The 18,962-nt window shown below is 36.6% G+C and overlaps 1 protein-coding gene across 16 annotated transcripts in view; it reads left to right on the top strand.

Annotated features, from left to right (window-relative positions):
- The window catches only part of LRCH3 (leucine rich repeats and calponin homology domain containing 3), a 70,082-nt gene that overhangs the window by 36,932 nt on the left and 14,188 nt on the right, over positions 1-18,962 (top strand). For 4 of the 16 annotated variants that reach the window (XM_032982355.2, XM_032982348.2, XM_032982351.2 and 1 more), the window contains exons 8-16: positions 871-991; positions 3,587-3,735; positions 6,245-6,321; positions 9,553-9,604; positions 9,759-9,899; positions 11,142-11,189; positions 12,327-12,380; positions 17,476-17,547; positions 18,446-18,491. In XM_032982355.2, the coding sequence (XP_032838246.2) occupies positions 871-991; positions 3,587-3,735; positions 6,245-6,321; positions 9,553-9,604; positions 9,759-9,899; positions 11,142-11,189; positions 12,327-12,380; positions 17,476-17,547; positions 18,446-18,491 (760 nt within the window). Of the gene's footprint in view, positions 1-870; positions 992-3,586; positions 3,736-6,244; positions 6,322-9,011; positions 9,108-9,552; positions 9,605-9,758; positions 9,900-11,141; positions 11,190-12,326; positions 12,381-15,988; positions 16,070-17,475; positions 17,548-18,445; positions 18,492-18,962 lie in introns of all 16 variants that reach the window. The other 12 variants (XM_032982340.2, XM_032982345.2, XM_032982338.2 and 9 more) reach the window with 7 other exon arrangements.

Raw genomic sequence — 18,962 nt, 5'->3', positions numbered from 1 at the left:
TGTTGCAACTTAATTTTTGTTGAGTGCGGTATTGTTACGGAAAAAGAACTAGTCAGTGTACATCTGGAAACATACTTGGTAGGTAACATGTACATGCTAGTGTGCAGATTGCCTTCAGCCAAAATTATTTGTTGTTTTATTGGAGAAAAACATAATTTTATATGGGACGGACACAAAGTTGGAAGTAGTAAGAGAAATGTATAAAACAGTGCATGTCAGATTAATTTACTAGAGCATAAAAGATGAGAAAAATGGAGTTCCTCATTTTAAAAAAAGCTTATAACTATAATATTACAGTATTGAGTCAACTACAATTACTCATGATCAGTTGTTTCAATAAAATAAATCTAAACATGAAAACTAAGCTTCAAAAATCAGATGGAAATTTTGTCATATTTCTTAGCAGCTTGTTTCCAAATGTTTAAATCAGTTTGCCATTTAAAAGCAGGAAAATGGGATCTCTTAGCAAGGAGACTGTCAATTATTCTTCCCAGGAAGAAGCTCCATTTTCCTCTTGGGACAACTAGAAAAGGCGGTAGCCAAGACCTAAAGTGGTTCAGTGAGCTCTACTCTGTACGTCTGCTTGCAGGCCTAGCTTGGTTTTTGAGAGGATTCTAGGAGTTTCCATCCTGGGATTTTTTTCAAACACTTGCAGATTCTGCAAACAAAACTCTAGGCAAGCTGTTTTTTTAAGAAAGCTTAAATACATGTTTTTTTAAAAAATAATACACTATAGCTGTATTTTGCTTTAAGTTAGTGTTTTATAGGTGCAGAACAGGATAGTTGAAGTAAAAACACAAAGCAAGAGATAGTAGCTTACAAGATGATGTTTCCAGAGTGTTTCTTGACTTCACTGTTTGTTTTCTAAAGCCAACAGATGAGTTCTCAGATCTCCCTTTACGAGTGGCAGAGATCACTAAAGAACAGAGACTGCGAAGAGAAAGTCAATACCAGGAAAACCGAGGGAGTGCAGTCGTAACTAATGGTGGAGGTAAATAGTGATCGTTGACTAACAGTATGTATTGTCATCCTTACTGAAGTCCCAGAATATTTGCTATAAATAGTAAGTTGTCTAAAGAGGAAAAAAAGAGAAGGTTCTATGTGGAATTATACAAATACACTGTTGTGTAAATAATGTAAAAAACCTGTTGTACTAAGGATGTTACAAGGCAAAATCAAATAGCATCAGAATTAGGATTATCTGGGAAACATTCTGTCAGCTTCTGCATATGTGTCATGTTAAAGTCTCCAACTGCTTCAAACAGTATTTTGGAATCTTGAATTTTGTTGCATGGAGTTTTGCTGCTTGAGCTACTGGGGAGAATTTACAGCAGTAGTAAATTATCGGTGATCTGTGTCAGCTGCTGTCAGAACAGGATGAGCAATTTTGTCAGGGCATTTCATATTTCCAGTTAGCAAAAGGGTCTCATTTGGCAGTCTTGGGGTTTAATCCAAACTTGCAAGCTGCCTAGGAGGGACTGGTGTTCCTGAATGATACTGCTTTTTTGCACCTTCTCAATTGGTTGTCCTACGGTCTTACAGTAGCACCCATGTATTTGTTCAAGAGGTGACATAGCCTTACATGTTTCTTGATATCTGCAGTCTGTCCTCCATTTTAACTTTGAGTAATCTGTGGATACCACTGTCTCTTTCTGGTTTTGTCCCAATTTTAGCATTCTTCCAGGTTTGTTTTTTTCAGTCGTTCCCTCTTCTCCACTTCTCTGCACTACTTATTATTAGATCTCATCCCCATTTACTTTGATTAATTTTTCTTCTTTCTCAACTGCTGCCTGTTTTCCATTTCCATGAATGGCTACACTTCATATTCCCTGAGTGTCACTATTCCCAGCCACTTTTAATTTTCCATGCCCAACTCCTACTTTTTCTTCTCTCTCCCCTCCTTGTCCCCATCTTCACCTTTTCCCATCTCTGTTCTTCTCTGCCACAATACTTTGTTTTCTTTGCCACCTTCTAGAAATATCTGAAACTTTTTGGTTGACTCACACTCTTTTACACATTAATGGACAAACAAATCAGTTCAAACAGTTAAATTCTGTCAAAGTTAGAAGAATTGAAGACCTGGTGTTATGGGAGGCTCTGGGCAGCCTTGATAACAAGTAGTACTGCCAGCTCCACCTCCAAGACTAACTTCATTTTGCTCTTTGGGTTTTGCACACCAGGGATTTCAAAATGCCTCACTAGTCTTTTAAGATGGAGCATGTTCAGTTAATGAGTAGGAGTATCTGAGAGAGGCACAAGCCATAGCATGTGGCTGTCAGTGATCCAGAAGATCCTGTCCAATTTTGTGTTCCTAACACAGATTCTAGTGTCTTTCACCTTCTACTGTATTATTATTATTTAAGTTTAATAAGCAAGGCTGGAAATAAGAGGTTTTTTATTTTGCTTTGTTTTGTTGTTTTTTTTTTAAAAGATTTGAAACTGAGATGGAGATTTAGTGAAGCCAGAGTGTATAGGAATGCTGTTTTGGATGGTTGTAGTAGCAGAGGAGGTGGCTTTGGCAGTAACAGTTGCTAGATTGTGTGGTGAGGCAAAGAGAAGTCTGTATTAGACAAGCAGGAAAGGGGCGGGGGAGTAGAAAAAGAATGTCTGCATCAGAGTCTGGAGCAAGTTTGGGGAGAGTGTTAAGAAAAGGAAAGCTCTAGTGCTCAGAAAGGGAGCTTAGGCTTTCCCCTGCATCCCTAGCACGGTATTTTTCACCAGGGTAGTTTGCTCAATGTCATGACTCAGAATCCCTGGGCAGAATGTGTGAAAGCAGTGACAAGTGAAAAAATGGCTCTACGTAATATTACCCACACAGGGAAAATCAGTACTAGCCAAACTGTGCTGTTTCTTGCTCTCAGTTCAGTGGTTTTTACTTTCTTTTTTTCATTCTTCTTTCTAAAATAAAACTGCAGATGCTTTTATATTGTTTTATAGGGGTTTTGTTGCTTTCTGTACTGTCCTTCGTTATTTCCACAAACACTTTTTATATTTATTGCACTTGCATCCAGATAACTTAAGACATACTGCCCTCTGTTTTGTTTTTGTAGTAGTAAAAATTGTAAATTGTCATATCCATTCTAATTTTTCTGACAGAGGTGAATTAGAACCAAGAGAACCAATTCAAAATGTACACAAATCATTGTACAGTCTTGGTGTTAGCTGACAGATTTTGATAGATAGCTTTCAGTATTAATAAAAAAAAAAATCACAGTATTTACTTTACTTTTCTAGTCACTGCAAAAGTATCTACGGCCATCAGTTGACTACATGCTTGATACCTGTTTCTCATCGCTTTTTTAAAAGCATAAATTTTATCGTTATTTCAAAATTTGACGTTTAACAAATGTTAGTGGGCCTGGCAAAATCTAAGAGGTTTTAGACTGAGCTTTCCCAAACAGAAGAAAAACATTAGGGCCTTCGTTCCTGGCATTACTTTTTTCTGGGTTTTTGGGTTTGTTTGTTTGTTGTTTTTTTTTTGTTTTGTTTTGTTTTGTTTTGTTTTTTTGTTTTTTTGTTTTTTTTTTTTTTTCCTCTCTTGTTGGTTATCTAATTATGGGTGTTTTCTTTGCGTATGTACGTCAAGTGGAACATGATCTCGATCAGATCGACTATATTGATAGCTGTGCCACAGAAGAGGAGGAGGAGGAGGTGAGGCAACCCAAGTGCATGGACTCAGACAGCCTCAGCTCACAGTTCATGGCATATATTGACCAGCGGCGAATCTCTAATGAGGTGGTGCATTTACTTAAATTAGTTAAATTGTACAACCCAGGAAAGCCCTTGTGATGGTATTAATGCTGCTTGTTCACAGAGGTTTTCTTTGGGTTTTTTTCTGTTCGGTTTGGATTGTTTTAAAAAAAAAAAAAAAATAGATCTGATCTGGAGGATGAGCACAGTGTTGTACTTTGGGGAGGTCAGAGCTGGAGTGTTAAGCTGCTCCCAAGTGCCCTTTGGGATGTGTGGAATAAGTCTAAAGCAGCCACACTAGTTTCCTGTTGTGTGGGTTCATACAAGCTTGTGCTTTAGGCATACGTGACGTAAATAGTTTTTCCAAAGGTGTGCTGTCTTCAAAAAACATTGAAGTTGATTCTTCCAACTGGTGATTGGTAATACCTAGAAGCGTTAATTATTCTTGGTAGTACCAGCTTTCACAAGGGAAAAATGTTGATTGTTATCAGTGTAAGGATTTGGTACAGGAATTTTGCAACTCCGTTAATTTGGCTGTTCACGTTGATTATAAGTTATTTGCTAGTGAACTCAGTGTCTTGAGCATCTCCTTTAACTTTAGACTAACATAAATATTCAGACTTTTCAGAAAGCCTGCTCTTTGCAGAGAACAATTTCTTTTACTGTTGAGCAAGGCTCTGAACCTACAGGTACAGACTTGGATATGTATATAGTCACCTTTTTGAACAAAAAGTGCCATCTGTAGTTTCAGACAAATCTGGCATGAAACTGTTGTCAGTCAGTAAAAGTATAAAGTTGAATGAACAATAGGTAAAATTATTGCTAGACAGGTTACAAGGTTCTCCAGAGAGCTTTTTACAAATGTCTAGAAACAGGTGTAACTCTGGACATTGGCCTGTTTTCTGACACAGAAAAAAGAAAAATAAATAAGAAAAAAGTAAAAAAGGGCAAACTTAGCATATATGATCCTAATAATAGCTGCTTTTATTGATTGCTTACTGTATCCAAATGATGTCCTGGTGCAGACAAGGGCAATGATTCCAGTAAAATTGCTGTTACTTTTCTTTAGCTCATGTCATTTCATAGCTTTATAGGTGCTCAGTAGTTAGTGTATGCTTTAATAAAATTCACTAGAGTTGCTCTGAAATTATATAAATTGCCAAAACTGGAAGGTGCCTTCATTCCAATTGTAGCAGCCACTGCTGCAAACACATGGAGAAAACTGTTCCCTGTTAAGTCATTTGGATGGTACACTTCCAGAGAGTGTTCTCAGAAATTGAACTGTAGAAACAGATTTTCAGGCATGTAATGTTTCCTTCTGTGTTCTGTCAGTCTTAATTAATACCTAAGTACACAGCTGCGCACTTCAGTGGATCACCGTACATACTACCCAAAAAACCTGTATGAGAAAATCTTTGTGGTTGGTAGGCTTAAACAGTGCCTTTTGTGCTGTGATTCAAATGTGTCTCTTCAAGGTTTTGTGTGTTTTGAAGCAGGAAGATAATTGGTTGTTGAAGAAAGAAGAAAAAAAAAAACTGGATCTTTAGCATTCATGTAGGAGCCTGGTCCCTGTTTTGTCCACTTTATATTACTGTTTCCTGTGTTTAAAATCAGTGACATGGATATGAGAGGTGTGTTCATTTTGCAAATCTCATAAACCCAATATCAAATCGCAAAAGCTGATGCCACTTGAAGCACAGACACAAGAGCAAAACTCAGAAGAGGCAACTATTGGCAATACAACCCAATGACTCTTTGATGTAGAAGGTGAAAAGACATTGATAAACTCAAAAAGCTGTTCCTAGGGACCTACCTATTAATAAAATTTGAACTGTTTGCTTTTAACTGAAGCAGTAGTTTCTCTAAAAAGACAATCCAAAATACTCTGCTGCTTAGGAAGACTAACTGTATGCAATATAGCAACATGCGTACCGGCATGAGTGAAAATTGGCAAGTTAATCTTGAAGTTTCCATTTTCATACATTGAGTGTCAGTAGAAGTTTTAAAGTAATACCGAGGCAATATGTCTCTGTTCCCAATGTGATACATGATTTCATAGTTCAAATTAAGCCTAAGGTTCTCATTCATCCCATGTTTTGCTTTCTTAGTCTCTCTGTGACCTGTCTTTAGGACATCGTAAAAGACCATCAGCTACTGTATCCTATATTTCTGAAAATCCAGACTGCATTGCTGTACTTTTGTATATGTTCTTTGGAGCTTAACTCTACATTTCTTCTAAGTGATATTAATTATTTTCTACCTACATGTACCTACATGTTCTCTGCATGATTCCTAATAGTGGAGTTTTTAAACTCTTAAATTTATCAGTAGGCATATTTAATCTTGAAACTAACATTTATTTAAATTAGAGGGAAAGATAAAAGTGAGCTTGCTTACTTGGAAATTAACATCCCTGAGTTGTGTTTTTTGGTTCTTTGTCAGGTATTGTGGTTACCAGTAGTTACAAATGTTGCTCTACAAAGAGATTCTTTGACAACAATATACAGTTCTCTGAATAAGTTGGTAACGTAGTCTTGTGTGTTATTTTGCTTAGGGCTCACCAGTAAAGCCTGTATCCATCAGAGAATTTCAGAGAACAGAGGATACAAGACGATATTTACATCAAAACAGGTAAGAATATGTAGTAACAGCAATTTTATCCAAAGTGTCATGATGAATGCAGAGTGCATATTTACTGAATGTGTTACATTGTTTTCTGTTGCTTCACCAGAAATATGGCACTTCATAAATTGTCCCAATTAGGAATTTGTATTCTAGTAATGGCAGTGACCAAAAGGTTTGGCTGTTCTAGTCCAATGCTCAGCTTTAAATCAGTTGGTTAAAAAAATCTGCCAAATTAAAATGTATACTTTAAAACTGATTTAATATGTGCTTTTCACAATTTAATTTGTGCTTTGATTAAATAGTTCACTTAAGCTACATTACGTAAAGGACTGAAGGAATAAACATACTGCAGATTTAGGGGAAGCATAAAGAGAGTTACTAGGGAGTATCTGATGTGCTGTGAGGTCACATTCTTGGTTGACTCTTGGTAGCTGTAGTACTGTGGAGGTTTAGTTTAATTTAAAATATGCTTTTCTGTGCCATAATTGTAAGCTTACATCAGGAGAAGGGATAGAATGGGAATCACTGCTGAAAACAGTTTGCTTAATTTAACAAAGTAGACTTTTTGAATTATGTCCATAATCTTTAATGATTACTTGGCTTATTGGAGGGAATGCTTATCTGTAAAATACGAGTCAGAGTCGGACGGAGCATAAAAGAGGTGGCTAGATTTGAGAAGAGGCTTTTGGGTGTCTAGTTAAAAGAACAGAAGACAAGCAAATGTATAGCTTCTTGCTAATGGAACTAAAATCAGAATTGATAGAACCTTTAATATGCTATTGGAGCATATCAGTATTCTGTGGGGTGAAAGTGAATATGCAAGGACTCAGCAGAAAACTAGCTCAATTGTACTAGGAATGTTATAAACAAGAAGACAACTGCTAGCTGTATGTCATTACTTATACTGTCAGTAGAAATTAATTTTTAATGCCATTCTAAAATGGTATTGAAAGAGAAGACCAGTGTGTAAATTTTTCCAGAGTTATGACAACATTTCAATAGACCTTTTGAAATATGCAGTAAATGTGCAGTTACAGTATCTGTACTGATATAAAGGAGGGTAACTCCTTCAGCATATATCAGCATTCCTTATCCTGTAATGTCTACAGGTAAGGCATAAAGTAATACAGCAGTCTGACATGTTCTCCCCGAATAAAGTGAGTGTTCTTGGTTTGAAAGACTGATATTTTTTTTGTTTGTTTGTTTATTTTTCTATGTGAACATTTGTGGTCAACATGGAAATAATTAGACTTTGCAAACAATGGATTCCAAGAAATGTCTGAAGGAAATGAGAAGGCTAGTTAACCAGGAGAGAGCTGCTGTTTACAGGCAGATTTTAATGATAAAGGAAATTGTAGTTCACTAGGGCATCCAGTGTTTTAAAAATTTAACTTAAGGATGACAGCACATCTTCATGCGGAAGTAGTTAAATCAATGATCTAAATGAATTATAGCTTATTCATACTATGCTGCAGCAGAGTGAAATTCTTAACGAGGCACTAAAACCAGGTCATATTCTTATTGCCTTCAAAATTGTATAAAAACAGTCATATGACAATGAGTAATTTTTTATATTTTAAGCTTGTATTAGTCAAATATTTCATTTGTGGCAACCACAAGCTGTAAACTGCTTCCACAATAATTCTGTGCAAATGCCTTGGCAGGCAGCCTCTTTTTTTTTTTTTCTCGAGCATGCTGGAGCCATTAAGACTCTTAGAGTTGGATGTAATGCAGACTTCATCTCAAGAGTACTTACATTAGTTGATTCAATTCAGTAAATACAGTTTGTGCCTCTAGACACACTGTGGTGCATTCCTGATGCAACAAAGCTGTGTGTACTCTGGTCTGAATACACTTCTTGGCACTCAGTTGAACCCGGTCCTGACTGTTGAAAACAGCACAGTAATGGATTTGTCATGTGCATCAGTGCTAATTTAAGTAACAGAGGAGACCTGTAGCATATTCGTGAGCTTCTCTGCACAGAATGGGTAATAAGTCTACACACAGGCAGCAGGACTGACATTTTTGGGAAATTCCATCGTTGTCCCAGGAGCCAAGGTTGCAGAGTCTAGGCTGTCAAGTGTAAGCTACTAAGTTTCCATCTACTTTCTTTCTAGGCAGCAACATGGCAGGGAACTTGGTGTAGACTGTGGACCTTGGGAATTATTTTGGTGCTAGCAGCTGCCTTCTAGCAAAGAACTGACTGAAAAATTCCTCTTTCATTGTTGATGTGATGGATAAGAGACAGACCACTTATTATTTACCTTGTGACTTTGATGGCTTGTATCACTGAACGTTAGGAAGTCATCGCTTGATTGGTGAAGTGAGCAGATCAGTTCTGAAAATACCAGGGGGTGATAACATTTAAAAATAATTCTGTTCTTTCCAGAGCAGATTAAGGCCGACAATAAGCAGAATATATCTTAAAAGAGAGATTCCATCTTCGTATATTTTGAAATCATTGTTAATTAAGCAAGTTACATTTGTTTAATTATGAATTGCAGTAGTCGTGATCTGACTTGGTATCACAGTATGATTTGTTTAGTCATCCTAAATTTCATCTTTGTGGTTATCTGAAGCTAATTTTCTAGGCACTTACTCTTAGAGAAACAGCTGTAATCTAGAGGAGAATTCATCTGACAGTAGTTTATGTGCATCAGTGGCCAATCCCCCTTCCACCTGGTGTTTACCTACAGGGATACTGATGAATTACGAAGACCTGAAACTCTAAATTTGATGCAGGACAGAGAGCATCATCAAGTACTAAGGAGTTATGTGGACAGGACAGAGAGGTAGGGAAAAGAAACGTATAGATTCTACTGATTAATTTTATTTATTTCCCCCTCCAAATAACCATAGTAGCCAGTTGTTCCTCTAAACAAGGATCATATGAAAAGTTCCTGGATTGGTTACTTAACCAATGGGTTATAAAGTACTGAGAATGGGTATAAAGTACTGAGTACTTCAGTGTACTAGTCAAACGTACAATCCCATTGGTACATCTTGAGCTGTGGAAAAATTATATCACAATTCAGGAGACAGAAATGACCGCACAAAATCTGTCATGCACGACGAGTTAAACTGTTATCGCAGCAGTTGGTTTAACAGCTTTGCTTACTAAACAGTTACTCTTCTTATTTGATAAGATGCTTATGTGTTGCACATGACTCATATGATGAAGATTTGTTTATATTTAAGATAAAAAGTATACTTACCCTCTGTGTTTCTATTTGTCAGACCCCTGGCTGATTCGCCTTACTTTCTCTCTCTGTCAAGTCACCACAGTCAGGTAAAACATTGAACTCTGCTCTTTTATTCTTTTGGATCAGTTTGATGCAAAAGCAAACTGATGTAAGCCATAAACGTGGACTGTTTCTCCAGAACCCATCTGTTTTACCCTGTGTAGCTCTCTCTTTACAGCCTGGTGCACTGTTTTGTTCCAGGTGCCTAATACAGATCCTGAGCTGCACCGCAGGCACATAGAGCGCACCCGTCGGGAGGCCCAGCAAGCAGCACTTCAGTACGAGGAGGAGAGGATGAGAACAAAACAGATTCAGAGAGAAGCTGTCCTTGACTTTGTTAAGGTACCTCCTTTTAGTACCAACTTGTGCTTTTCTGAATCCCTTAATGAAAATTAATTGCCAAGATCATTAATACTTGTATGTTGCACTCTTGGGCATGCATGGCACTTTATAAAGAAAATTAAGAAATAGCATTTAAGTCCATTTGGTGTTGGTGCGGTAGTTTTAGACAGACAAAACTGGAACTGGGGAAGAAAATGGAAGACATTTACCCAAAATACGATTATTGCAAAGAATTCTGTTTTAACATAGTCTGCCGCATTCTTTCAATTTTGTCATTTGCATAGATGTGACAGAATTAGTATAAGAAGGGGTCTTTATTTGAGAAGTCACAGGGACAATTTTAATTTTTAAGACAAACTTGGCACAGAAAAAAGCATACACACAACATAATGTTGCCTGATCTATTTTGGTATTTTATGATGTATAAATAAGTTACCTCCAGCTAAAGCAGCGGTGCAAATTTATGCTACATCAGATGCTCTGGGGACACTGTCTTTGCTTTCTCTTTCACTGCAGTCAGTATGAAGTAGACTGCTGCTTAACATGCAAATTTGTTTAAATGCTAGTTGACTAAAATTTATTTTACTGTTTACTGCTCTGGTGACCTACCCAAATATCAACAACACAAATTTAAGAAATGTTACAGCTGTGAGTGGTCTGCAGAGAGGAAAATAAAGTTTTATTGCATTTATATAATATATAAAGTTAGTTTAGAAAAAATGTTTTTAGCTGCCTGAAAATCGGCTTTTCATTAGTATCAACTAATCTCAGGCCCCAGCAATGTTTTGTAGAAAAGATGCTTTTATTAAAGATTCAGCTCAATCTTTTCAGTTAAAGACTTCAGATATTTAAGATGCATCCTGTTCATTGATGTGCCTTTTGGGGTTTTCTGTTTTAGTTGTGGTTTTTTTCTTCTGTTGCCTTTGTTATTCATGAGCACTTTATTCTCAGCAGTTAAATTCCTCCCTTGGGTTATATTTTGAGTTTATTATGTATCTTTAATATGCAAAACCAATTTGTTTTTTTTGTTGTTTTCATATGGAATAAATGCTTTTTTTTCACTAATAATATCAATGAAGTTACAGCTCAGTGGAAACTTGAAGTTTCCCCGATGCATGTTTTATTTAAAAACTAAGACTTATGTTTTAAAATGCTTCTAAATTATGCTGGTTTGTTCTGAGCTTTTGTTTCTCTGTCACATTCTTTTAAATTGATCTTGTCATTTTTCCTTTTTCTCTATAGCAAAAAGCATCCTTAAGTCCTCAGAAGCAAAGTCCTCTGGATAGTGAGGTAAGAGTCTAATAAGAGTATTACTAGGGATGTCAGCGCCTGACCTCTTAGTTCTCTCCATCAGAGATATTTTCCTGGCTGTGGAAAACTCTTCAGGACTGGGTTATAGCATATCCTTTTTCACACTTATTATTAAGCCTTGGGTGGGTTTTTTTGCTTATGCAACCAGCCTAATATTTCTTTCTGTTAACATAGATTCCCTGTCCAAGTGTGTTGTGTTATTGTTTCTTGTATGTTTTCTATGTTCTACACAGAAAATATATTTTGTATTCCATTTTAAGATGCTCCTTGTGAGCGGTACAGGTTACTTTCTAATGGGAGTATTCAGACAAGTTATTGGTTTGTAGTCATCCTTCATCGATCAGTTTTCTCCCAGTTTCCTGTCATTATAGCACCAGTTATCCTAGAAAGATAAAGCATTAGATTTTTTGAGGGATATCAGAAAAAGAAATAAGTAGATTTTTTTTAAAAAAGTTTTATTCTAGTGTAGTTTTATAATCAAAACCAGTAAGTCAGTAGGAAACACAAATCATACAGGGCTCAGTCTTCTAGAATATACAGAGCTGAGCCAATGACATCTGTTCACTCCCTGCATCAGATTTCTGCATAGTAATAGCTCCTCCACTGCTTGCCATCTCCACTTTCCTCCAGAGGAAGCTAATTCACTTGGCAGTGTTAATCAGATCAAAACTTTTAATAATATAATGAATATAAATAGTTCTTTAGGAGCATTTTCCAACTAACTCTTTTTTTTGTTAGAAAATTACCAAAACATGGGTAATTGAAATGGGTTTTGCTGCTTTTCCTTCTTAATGTTCTTTTGTTCTTAATTTATTCTTTTAAAGGGTCCTTTGTTCTATCACAGTAAGAACTGTGAATACATAGTTGTCTGTATTTGCTTGAGACAACACAGAAAGCAGAGTAATTGATTCCTTAAGTAATACGAATACACTATAATTCATGGATCATGTGGCTATATATTCCTATAGAGTTACGTATACTTTATGGGTTTTTTTTAAAAGCCTCACAATGCTATAAACAAGCAGTACATGTTCCAAAATGTCTGTCTGTTCACATACCGTATGTTTCTGACATTCTGTGTGTTTCTGACATTACTCCATCTCTCCCACCTCCCAGTGTCCCTTTCCATCCAGAAGGTCTCAGCATACTGATGATAGTGCCTTGTTAGTGGTAAGATCCTGCACGTAATGGCCTTTTTATGTGGCAGATTCTAGAGCATAGAAATAACAATGTTATGATTGTCTCAGATTAGACCAACTATTTTAGAGCTAATCTAAATAGCATAAAACATGACTGTCTTCCTTGAAAAGCAGCTTAGCTGTGAACTTTAATATTATGAATATGTTGATACTTGCACTGTCAGCCATTTGTTATTAGTGATGGTTTTTCCATAAAATAATTAAAGCTTATCTTTTGCTGAGAGCAGAAGAAAATTACTGATAGTAAAGAACAGCTTCTAAAATTAAAAATTCACCTCTAGTTGTTCTGGTTTGATTTCTTCTCTGTTTAGTTTGCTTCCTAATCGATGTGTTCTTCAGTGTCAAGTAAGCAATTTTAATGCTTTGAGTACAGCCTTCTACTTTAACTTGTCTGTATCCTGCACATGGTGGTTAGAAATACTTAGTATCGTGGTAACCATATCATAGCATGGGGAAAAACTGCTCCATGGATGAATGCTACAAATCATGAAATATTCTTCATACCTTTTCATTATTGGTGAAGATGTCTTAAAAAAAAATCTGGTTTCAACACTTAAAAACATTTATGCACTTAATTCATGTTTTATGCTATTTCTTCCTCTATGGCATCCTAATAATGTAGCATAATTAAAGAACATGATTAATGCCATAATCCATATCTATAAAAGAAATATACACCTGATTTGCCTGCTGTTGCATGACTGCATGCCTGGGGTTTATTTTCTTAATTCATATGTTTCCATTATCTGCCTAGATTTTCTTTAGGCAGTGCTCTTAGAATACCCCTCTCCAGAACACATTGGGAAAGATATTTATTTTCTCTTTATTCAGACTTTTTTGGTTTTCCTGCTTTCACATGACTAGCACTGTGTGGGAAGGAAAGCAAGCTTATAATATTAGAGAGAGATTTAGTGATCATGCATGTGCCTGTTTAGAAAAATCACAATTAGCGTATAAGAATGTGCTTTCATATTTAGATAATAAGAAACAGGAGAACAGCAGTGGTTTAGATTAAGTGTTGATACTGTGCTGTCAGTGAATTCATCTTTAGAGTGTATTTTAAATATATCTTTAAGGACTCAATTTCTATTTGATTATATGGCTTTTGCTGTAAATTAATATATAGACTTTTATATTACATGACTTGGAATTTTTAGAAATTAATTTGAAACTGGCTTCAATCATTGTTTGTTTCCTTTGTGTCTTTAACCAAGTTACATCCTTGCACTTCACAAAAAGGTGACCAGGCTGGTAGGGAGAGACTGAACTAGATTTGAAAGCAGCCATTTCTCTGTTCATTTTTCTTCTGATTCCTTGCTCTTTTCAGCAGCACTAAACTATAATAGTATATGAAATACTGGGTTTTCTGAGCTGCTGAAGCATGATCTGCAGCTCTATTTTGTAGTAGAAATACACACTGTATCTAATGATGACATATGCCAGGGCAGCTGTTTCTGGCAGTTATTGTAACTGGAACATTAAGCCCATGCTAGTTTATGAGTTTGTAGCATTTTTGCTTCCACAAATGTTTTTTGTGTGGTAAAAACTTGTTCAACAAGGAAATATTCATAAGATTGCTTAAAAAAAAAAAGTCTGTCATAGGACTTGAGATTACTTCTACCTTTTTATATTCTATTGCATTTCATTTGACATTTTCTCTGTCCTTATGGATTTGAAATTTAACTGTGTCTAATTTCTAAGGATGGTTTTTCCCTCCACTGAAGTAGAGAGGCATTTCATATCAGAATTCTTTTTGCTAATGCCAGTTTTCAGTACGTTTTTTATTTACATAGCATCCTCTCTGTCTTTTTCTGTCTGCATAAAGACTTCGTGCAGTAGTGTAAACATTGCCTTACAAAACTTCTAGACATTGAAACTTGCAGATAGGTTAGTTTGAAAAAAAAAAAAAAAAAAAAAAAAAACACCAAAAAAAAACCAAAAATTCTGCTAGATTTTCCACTGATTGTTCTAGCTTTATGGTGTGGGAATAACACTCTCTGGCAAAAGAAGAGAATATTACATTGAGGTATAGTAAAAGATCTTTTTTCAGCTTTTCCCTTCCGTTGTTACATCAGAGCTCTCTGAACTGAACGGTTGCTTTTCTTTTGCTCCAAACAATGTTTTCAGCTCAGATGTAAGAAAAATATTTTAAAAAGTATTAAGTCTAATATGTAGTTAGAAAGCCAGTGAGCTTTCTTTTATTTTACTACTTCTCTCTTCCGGTATTGTTGTTGCTTTAACAAAAATTTTCTTAAAACCAACATTTAAGTTGTGAATCTCTTTTTTTAAATCTTACATCCTGTTTCTTTTGGTTTTCACCTTGTTGTCTTTTATCACTAATTAAAATTAAAATGTATTCGTACTGAACAGGTTACTCTGACTGTTTAGTTCTGTTTGTAAACAATTTCAGGACAGTCTGTTTGAACTCACAAAATGACTACCCATACTTTCTATGAACGTTGACAGTTCAGTTAAGTTGTATGTTTCTTCTGCATAACATTCCTGTGATGAGAAGTGAAGTGGAATTTGGCTGTAGTGCTTCATTGCACACCAGTGGATTTATTTGTGTTGACTTGTAATAGCCACGCTAAAATGCTGCTGAAGAAATGTAATCTGTGGCCACTCTTGAGAAAATGTGCTGTATACCTCAAAGTTTTATGTTAGTCATATCCTACTTGCTATTCTAACAAGAGTAGTCCCATTTGTTACAACTGAGATTATGATAGATTCTATGAAGTAGAATGGTTTGGGTCAGGAGGGACCTTAGAGATCATCTAGTTCCAACCCCCCTGCCATGGAGGGGGTTGAGACAGTATCGAGGCTTCAGACTTGGCAAATTATTACAGCCTTGATTGCTTATGAATCTGAATTTTCCCCAAATATCTTACTGTTTTCTCTCATACTGTCCCTTACAAGGTGAGTACTATGGAACGGAAAAAAAAAAAAAAATCCTCTCAAATTGCGGCTCAATTTCTCTGTTGTGAAGCTGGTGAAATACTTGATATGCATCAGACAGCTGGTGTGACCTCTTCCTTTCATAACCTTTGTGTCACTGCTGCCTTGTGCTCCCTTCATTGCATTGTGTTTCCTTGTTGTGGTCTCAGACATGGCCTGAGGCCATTGTGTTACTGTTAGCACATGGGATCTCGGAAACATTTTAAGTTAAGGCTTTTAGGCACTGTGTTACAATGGTATGGGTAAAGTAAGCAGGACTTGAATTATGCTAACTTGTACCCTGGAGTTTTCTCTCAGACCATTGGCATCCATTTGTGTATTTAAACGTTTTATAATCAAATTCTCTTAAAATATCCTTATTTGGTTCGTGCAGAGTTCTGGTTGGACTCTGCTCTGGCAGTCCCTGTATCTACAGCTGTTTCTGGCACAGGGAGATTTCTCTGACTTCAGTGCTGGACCTAGAGGCCAAGTGCAGCATGTGCAGTAGGCTGCTGTAAGTCTGAATTGCAGCGTCCTGGTTCCTTTTGTATCGTGGCTACCTTTTCTTACAATTGTTCTTTGCCTCACTTCTTTCTTTCTTTCTTTCTTTCTTCCCTTTCTTTCTTTCCTTGCTGTCCCTGACAGAATGGCTTTGAGCCTCTCTTTGTGTTTGAGATTGACAATAACACCAATACCATTAAAAGAAGGCCAGGGACTCGCAAACAGGTGAAGAGCATGCAGTGTGTTGCTGTTGTGATTGTCCTACCCTATGGTGTGCAGTGTTCCCCTTCCCCTCACCCACTGCTGGGTATGTGGACTGTGGCGACTTCTTAGTCTGCGTCAAGGTTGTCTTGCTCTTTTCATACAGGAATAAACAGTTATGTTAATGTTAAAGACCACCTACTTCTGTTTTATTTTTCTGTTCTCATATACTAGCTAATGTTTCTCTTAAGTCAAGTGATATTTTGAAACTCTTTGGAAAAAAAAAAATAATAATAAATAAGTCAGTCCACAATTTTTGCTCTGCGCTGCTGTGGAGAAAGAGGCTGTTTTGAGGATGAGCTGTGAAGTCTGCATAGGGCCTAAAGATGTTTGTATTTAGGCTTGACCTGAGTATAACCTCTTCATCTAGTCCTTCCTGGCTGTACGGTTCTGAAGTGGCAGAATAGTTGCAAATCATTTTAAATATGAACACTCCCAAGTGTGTCGTTCATGTCTGTAGAGTTTCTAGGTGTCATTTGATGTTCTTTTCCTGGGCTGAACTGCCACCTTGCTGTTTGAATGTTGTTTCAGAAAGTACAGTTTCATTCTTGAGTCATTCAGTCTTCAAAAGTTAACGTTTTGATTGTGCTTTCAGTAAGACACAGAATTTGGCCTTCTACGTCCATCAGTGACAGATTGGCATGCTGGAGCTCCTGTTCTGTACACATGAAAAGTTGTTTATTTGTTCGGTTTTGATATTGGTTATAATAGAAACTTGGCTGTCACTTTGTGACAACATTTTTGAACTTCATCTTCCCCAAGAGCTAGAGTCCACCTACAGAATGTTACTCATTTTGTGTGTAATTCACAAGGACCAGCATTAGGTGTTTGTGGCAGGCACAGTGTGTATTCTTAAGTCCATTAAATGTGGGTTACTCTGATTTTACAAAGTTGATAGACAAGTAACTTAATAAAAATGTATATCATACTTGAAACATTAAGAAGGTGGCTATTTATTTTGAATAGTGGCTCAGAATAGACTGTTGTAGGGTAAAATTTCCTCTTGTGTGATGGCATAGGTGTTACACTGAAGAAGCTTTTACCTCACTTACTGTTCTTAGTTCTGCTTTTGATGTCACTGTGTTGCGTGGAGAAAAAAAAAAAAAAAAAAAAAAAAAAAAAAAAAACACCCAAACAACAACAAAAAAAATCCCGACACCTCCTAAGTTTATTAGCCAGAAAGTTGAGGAGGGTAGGAAGGCTTTAACAGTAGTTCAGTAAGTATGTACCTGCTGCCTGTTGAGTGTTTCTGAGAATGTGATCATGACCACCTCTTCCTTTTTAACTTGTCTACTGCATTCCACCTTTGTGCATGACCCGTCAGCCATTTGCTAACACTGCCACTGCCTTCTCTTTCTTTCTGCATTCAGTCACTCTCAGGGTTGAATCAAGAAAGCTGTGCTACTACCCTGCCTAATGCCTCTACCTTCAGTCCTGTCAAGGTATCTCTTGCTATTATCATTTACCAGTAAAGCCAACAAAAAGCTCTTGGATCTACACATCTGTTTTAACAGGTGTTAGTCTGTCAGCTTCTAATCAAAAGTTCAGGTAGGGTATGAATCTGATTTACCTGATTAAACTGTGGTAGATATTACCTCATCTTAGCTTTAGGCTGTGTCTATGGGAGGCCTAAGCTATAAAAACATGGTAACCAGTTTCTGCTCCAAGGGGTTCTTGGTTGTCTTTGATGTTGCTTTTTCTGTAAAAGATCATTTACTCTTGACCAAGTTGAGTTCATCAGAAGTACTCTTGTTGTGTTCTTTACCAGCTGACTTTTGAATACAGATGTGCTAAGTTTCTTTCTCTTCTGTGGAAACTGCTATACTGAATGCGTTCATCACAAGAAATCATTAATCTGTGTAAACACTGTAATAAAACCACAGTGTCTTTCACTGAAGAGAGTGATGTTCAGAAAACAGCAGTTTTGCATTAGGAAAGGTGTTGAAGAAGTGTATCCTTAATGGTGCTGCTGTAATGCAAGTTCCACATGTTATTTAATTATCTGTTTTTCTGTGTCCCCTTTGCAAAGAATACTTTGAAAATTTCGTTTGGAAGGAAGAGTAAACAAAGATCTGTCATTGCACAGTCAGTGCTGTTTCTTTTTTTTTTTTTTCCTCAGAAAAAAAAGCAATTGTGTCATTTCTCTAAAAGAAAAAACTTTGTTAGTTGCTGCAGAGATGAGACTTGGGGAACAAGATACTGTGTTTTTTCACATTTCTGGGTTTTTTTCTGAAACACAGTTAGAAGGATGGAGCCTTTTTTAAAACACATCAAATTAAAATGTAGTCACAGCTTTTCCAGATTAGGATCATTTATACTCTTCTGCTTTTTTGTCCACAGAGTGAGGACAGATCTACCATCTCCGGCTCACCTACCACTCAGACAGGTAACAGGGAAAGGAAGAAAAATTTCTGAAAAATAAGATCAAAATGCTTGCTTGCTTACTTGTACTACGAAGAGAAGGGAGCATATGTTCCCATCTCTGTATGTGGCACTGCTGTGTTTGAGAATGTACCCAGTTATTTGGGTCCCCTTAGAAACACATGAGGGAAAAGATAACAGGGGAGAAGCATGTCCTTAGGCAGAGTGTAGGGTTTGGCTGTTTTAGGTCTTCGTACAGCCTTTGGCACACAGATGCACTTAAGCAACAGTCAGAACAGTTGTTGGAGTTGGTATGTGGAATGTGCTTTGCATGCAAGTGTCCTTGGAAGTGCCTTTTCCTGCTCTGTGCTTTTATCATGCATGGCTATAATTTATTTTGTCATTATTATATTAAAATTTTTGTTTTGTTCTTTTTAATTACCACATTGCTGAACCCATTTCCGATTTAAACTCTAACCGTTTCCTCCTTCCTCCT

This window comes from Tyto alba, unplaced genomic scaffold (genome assembly GCF_018691265.1).
Source record: "Tyto alba isolate M040663 unplaced genomic scaffold, T.alba_DEE_v4.0 Super-Scaffold_10, whole genome shotgun sequence".
Lineage (NCBI taxonomy): Eukaryota > Metazoa > Chordata > Aves > Strigiformes > Tytonidae > Tyto > Tyto alba.
Note: the sequence above shows the minus strand (reverse complement) of the source record. Positions and strands in the feature narration are given on the sequence as shown.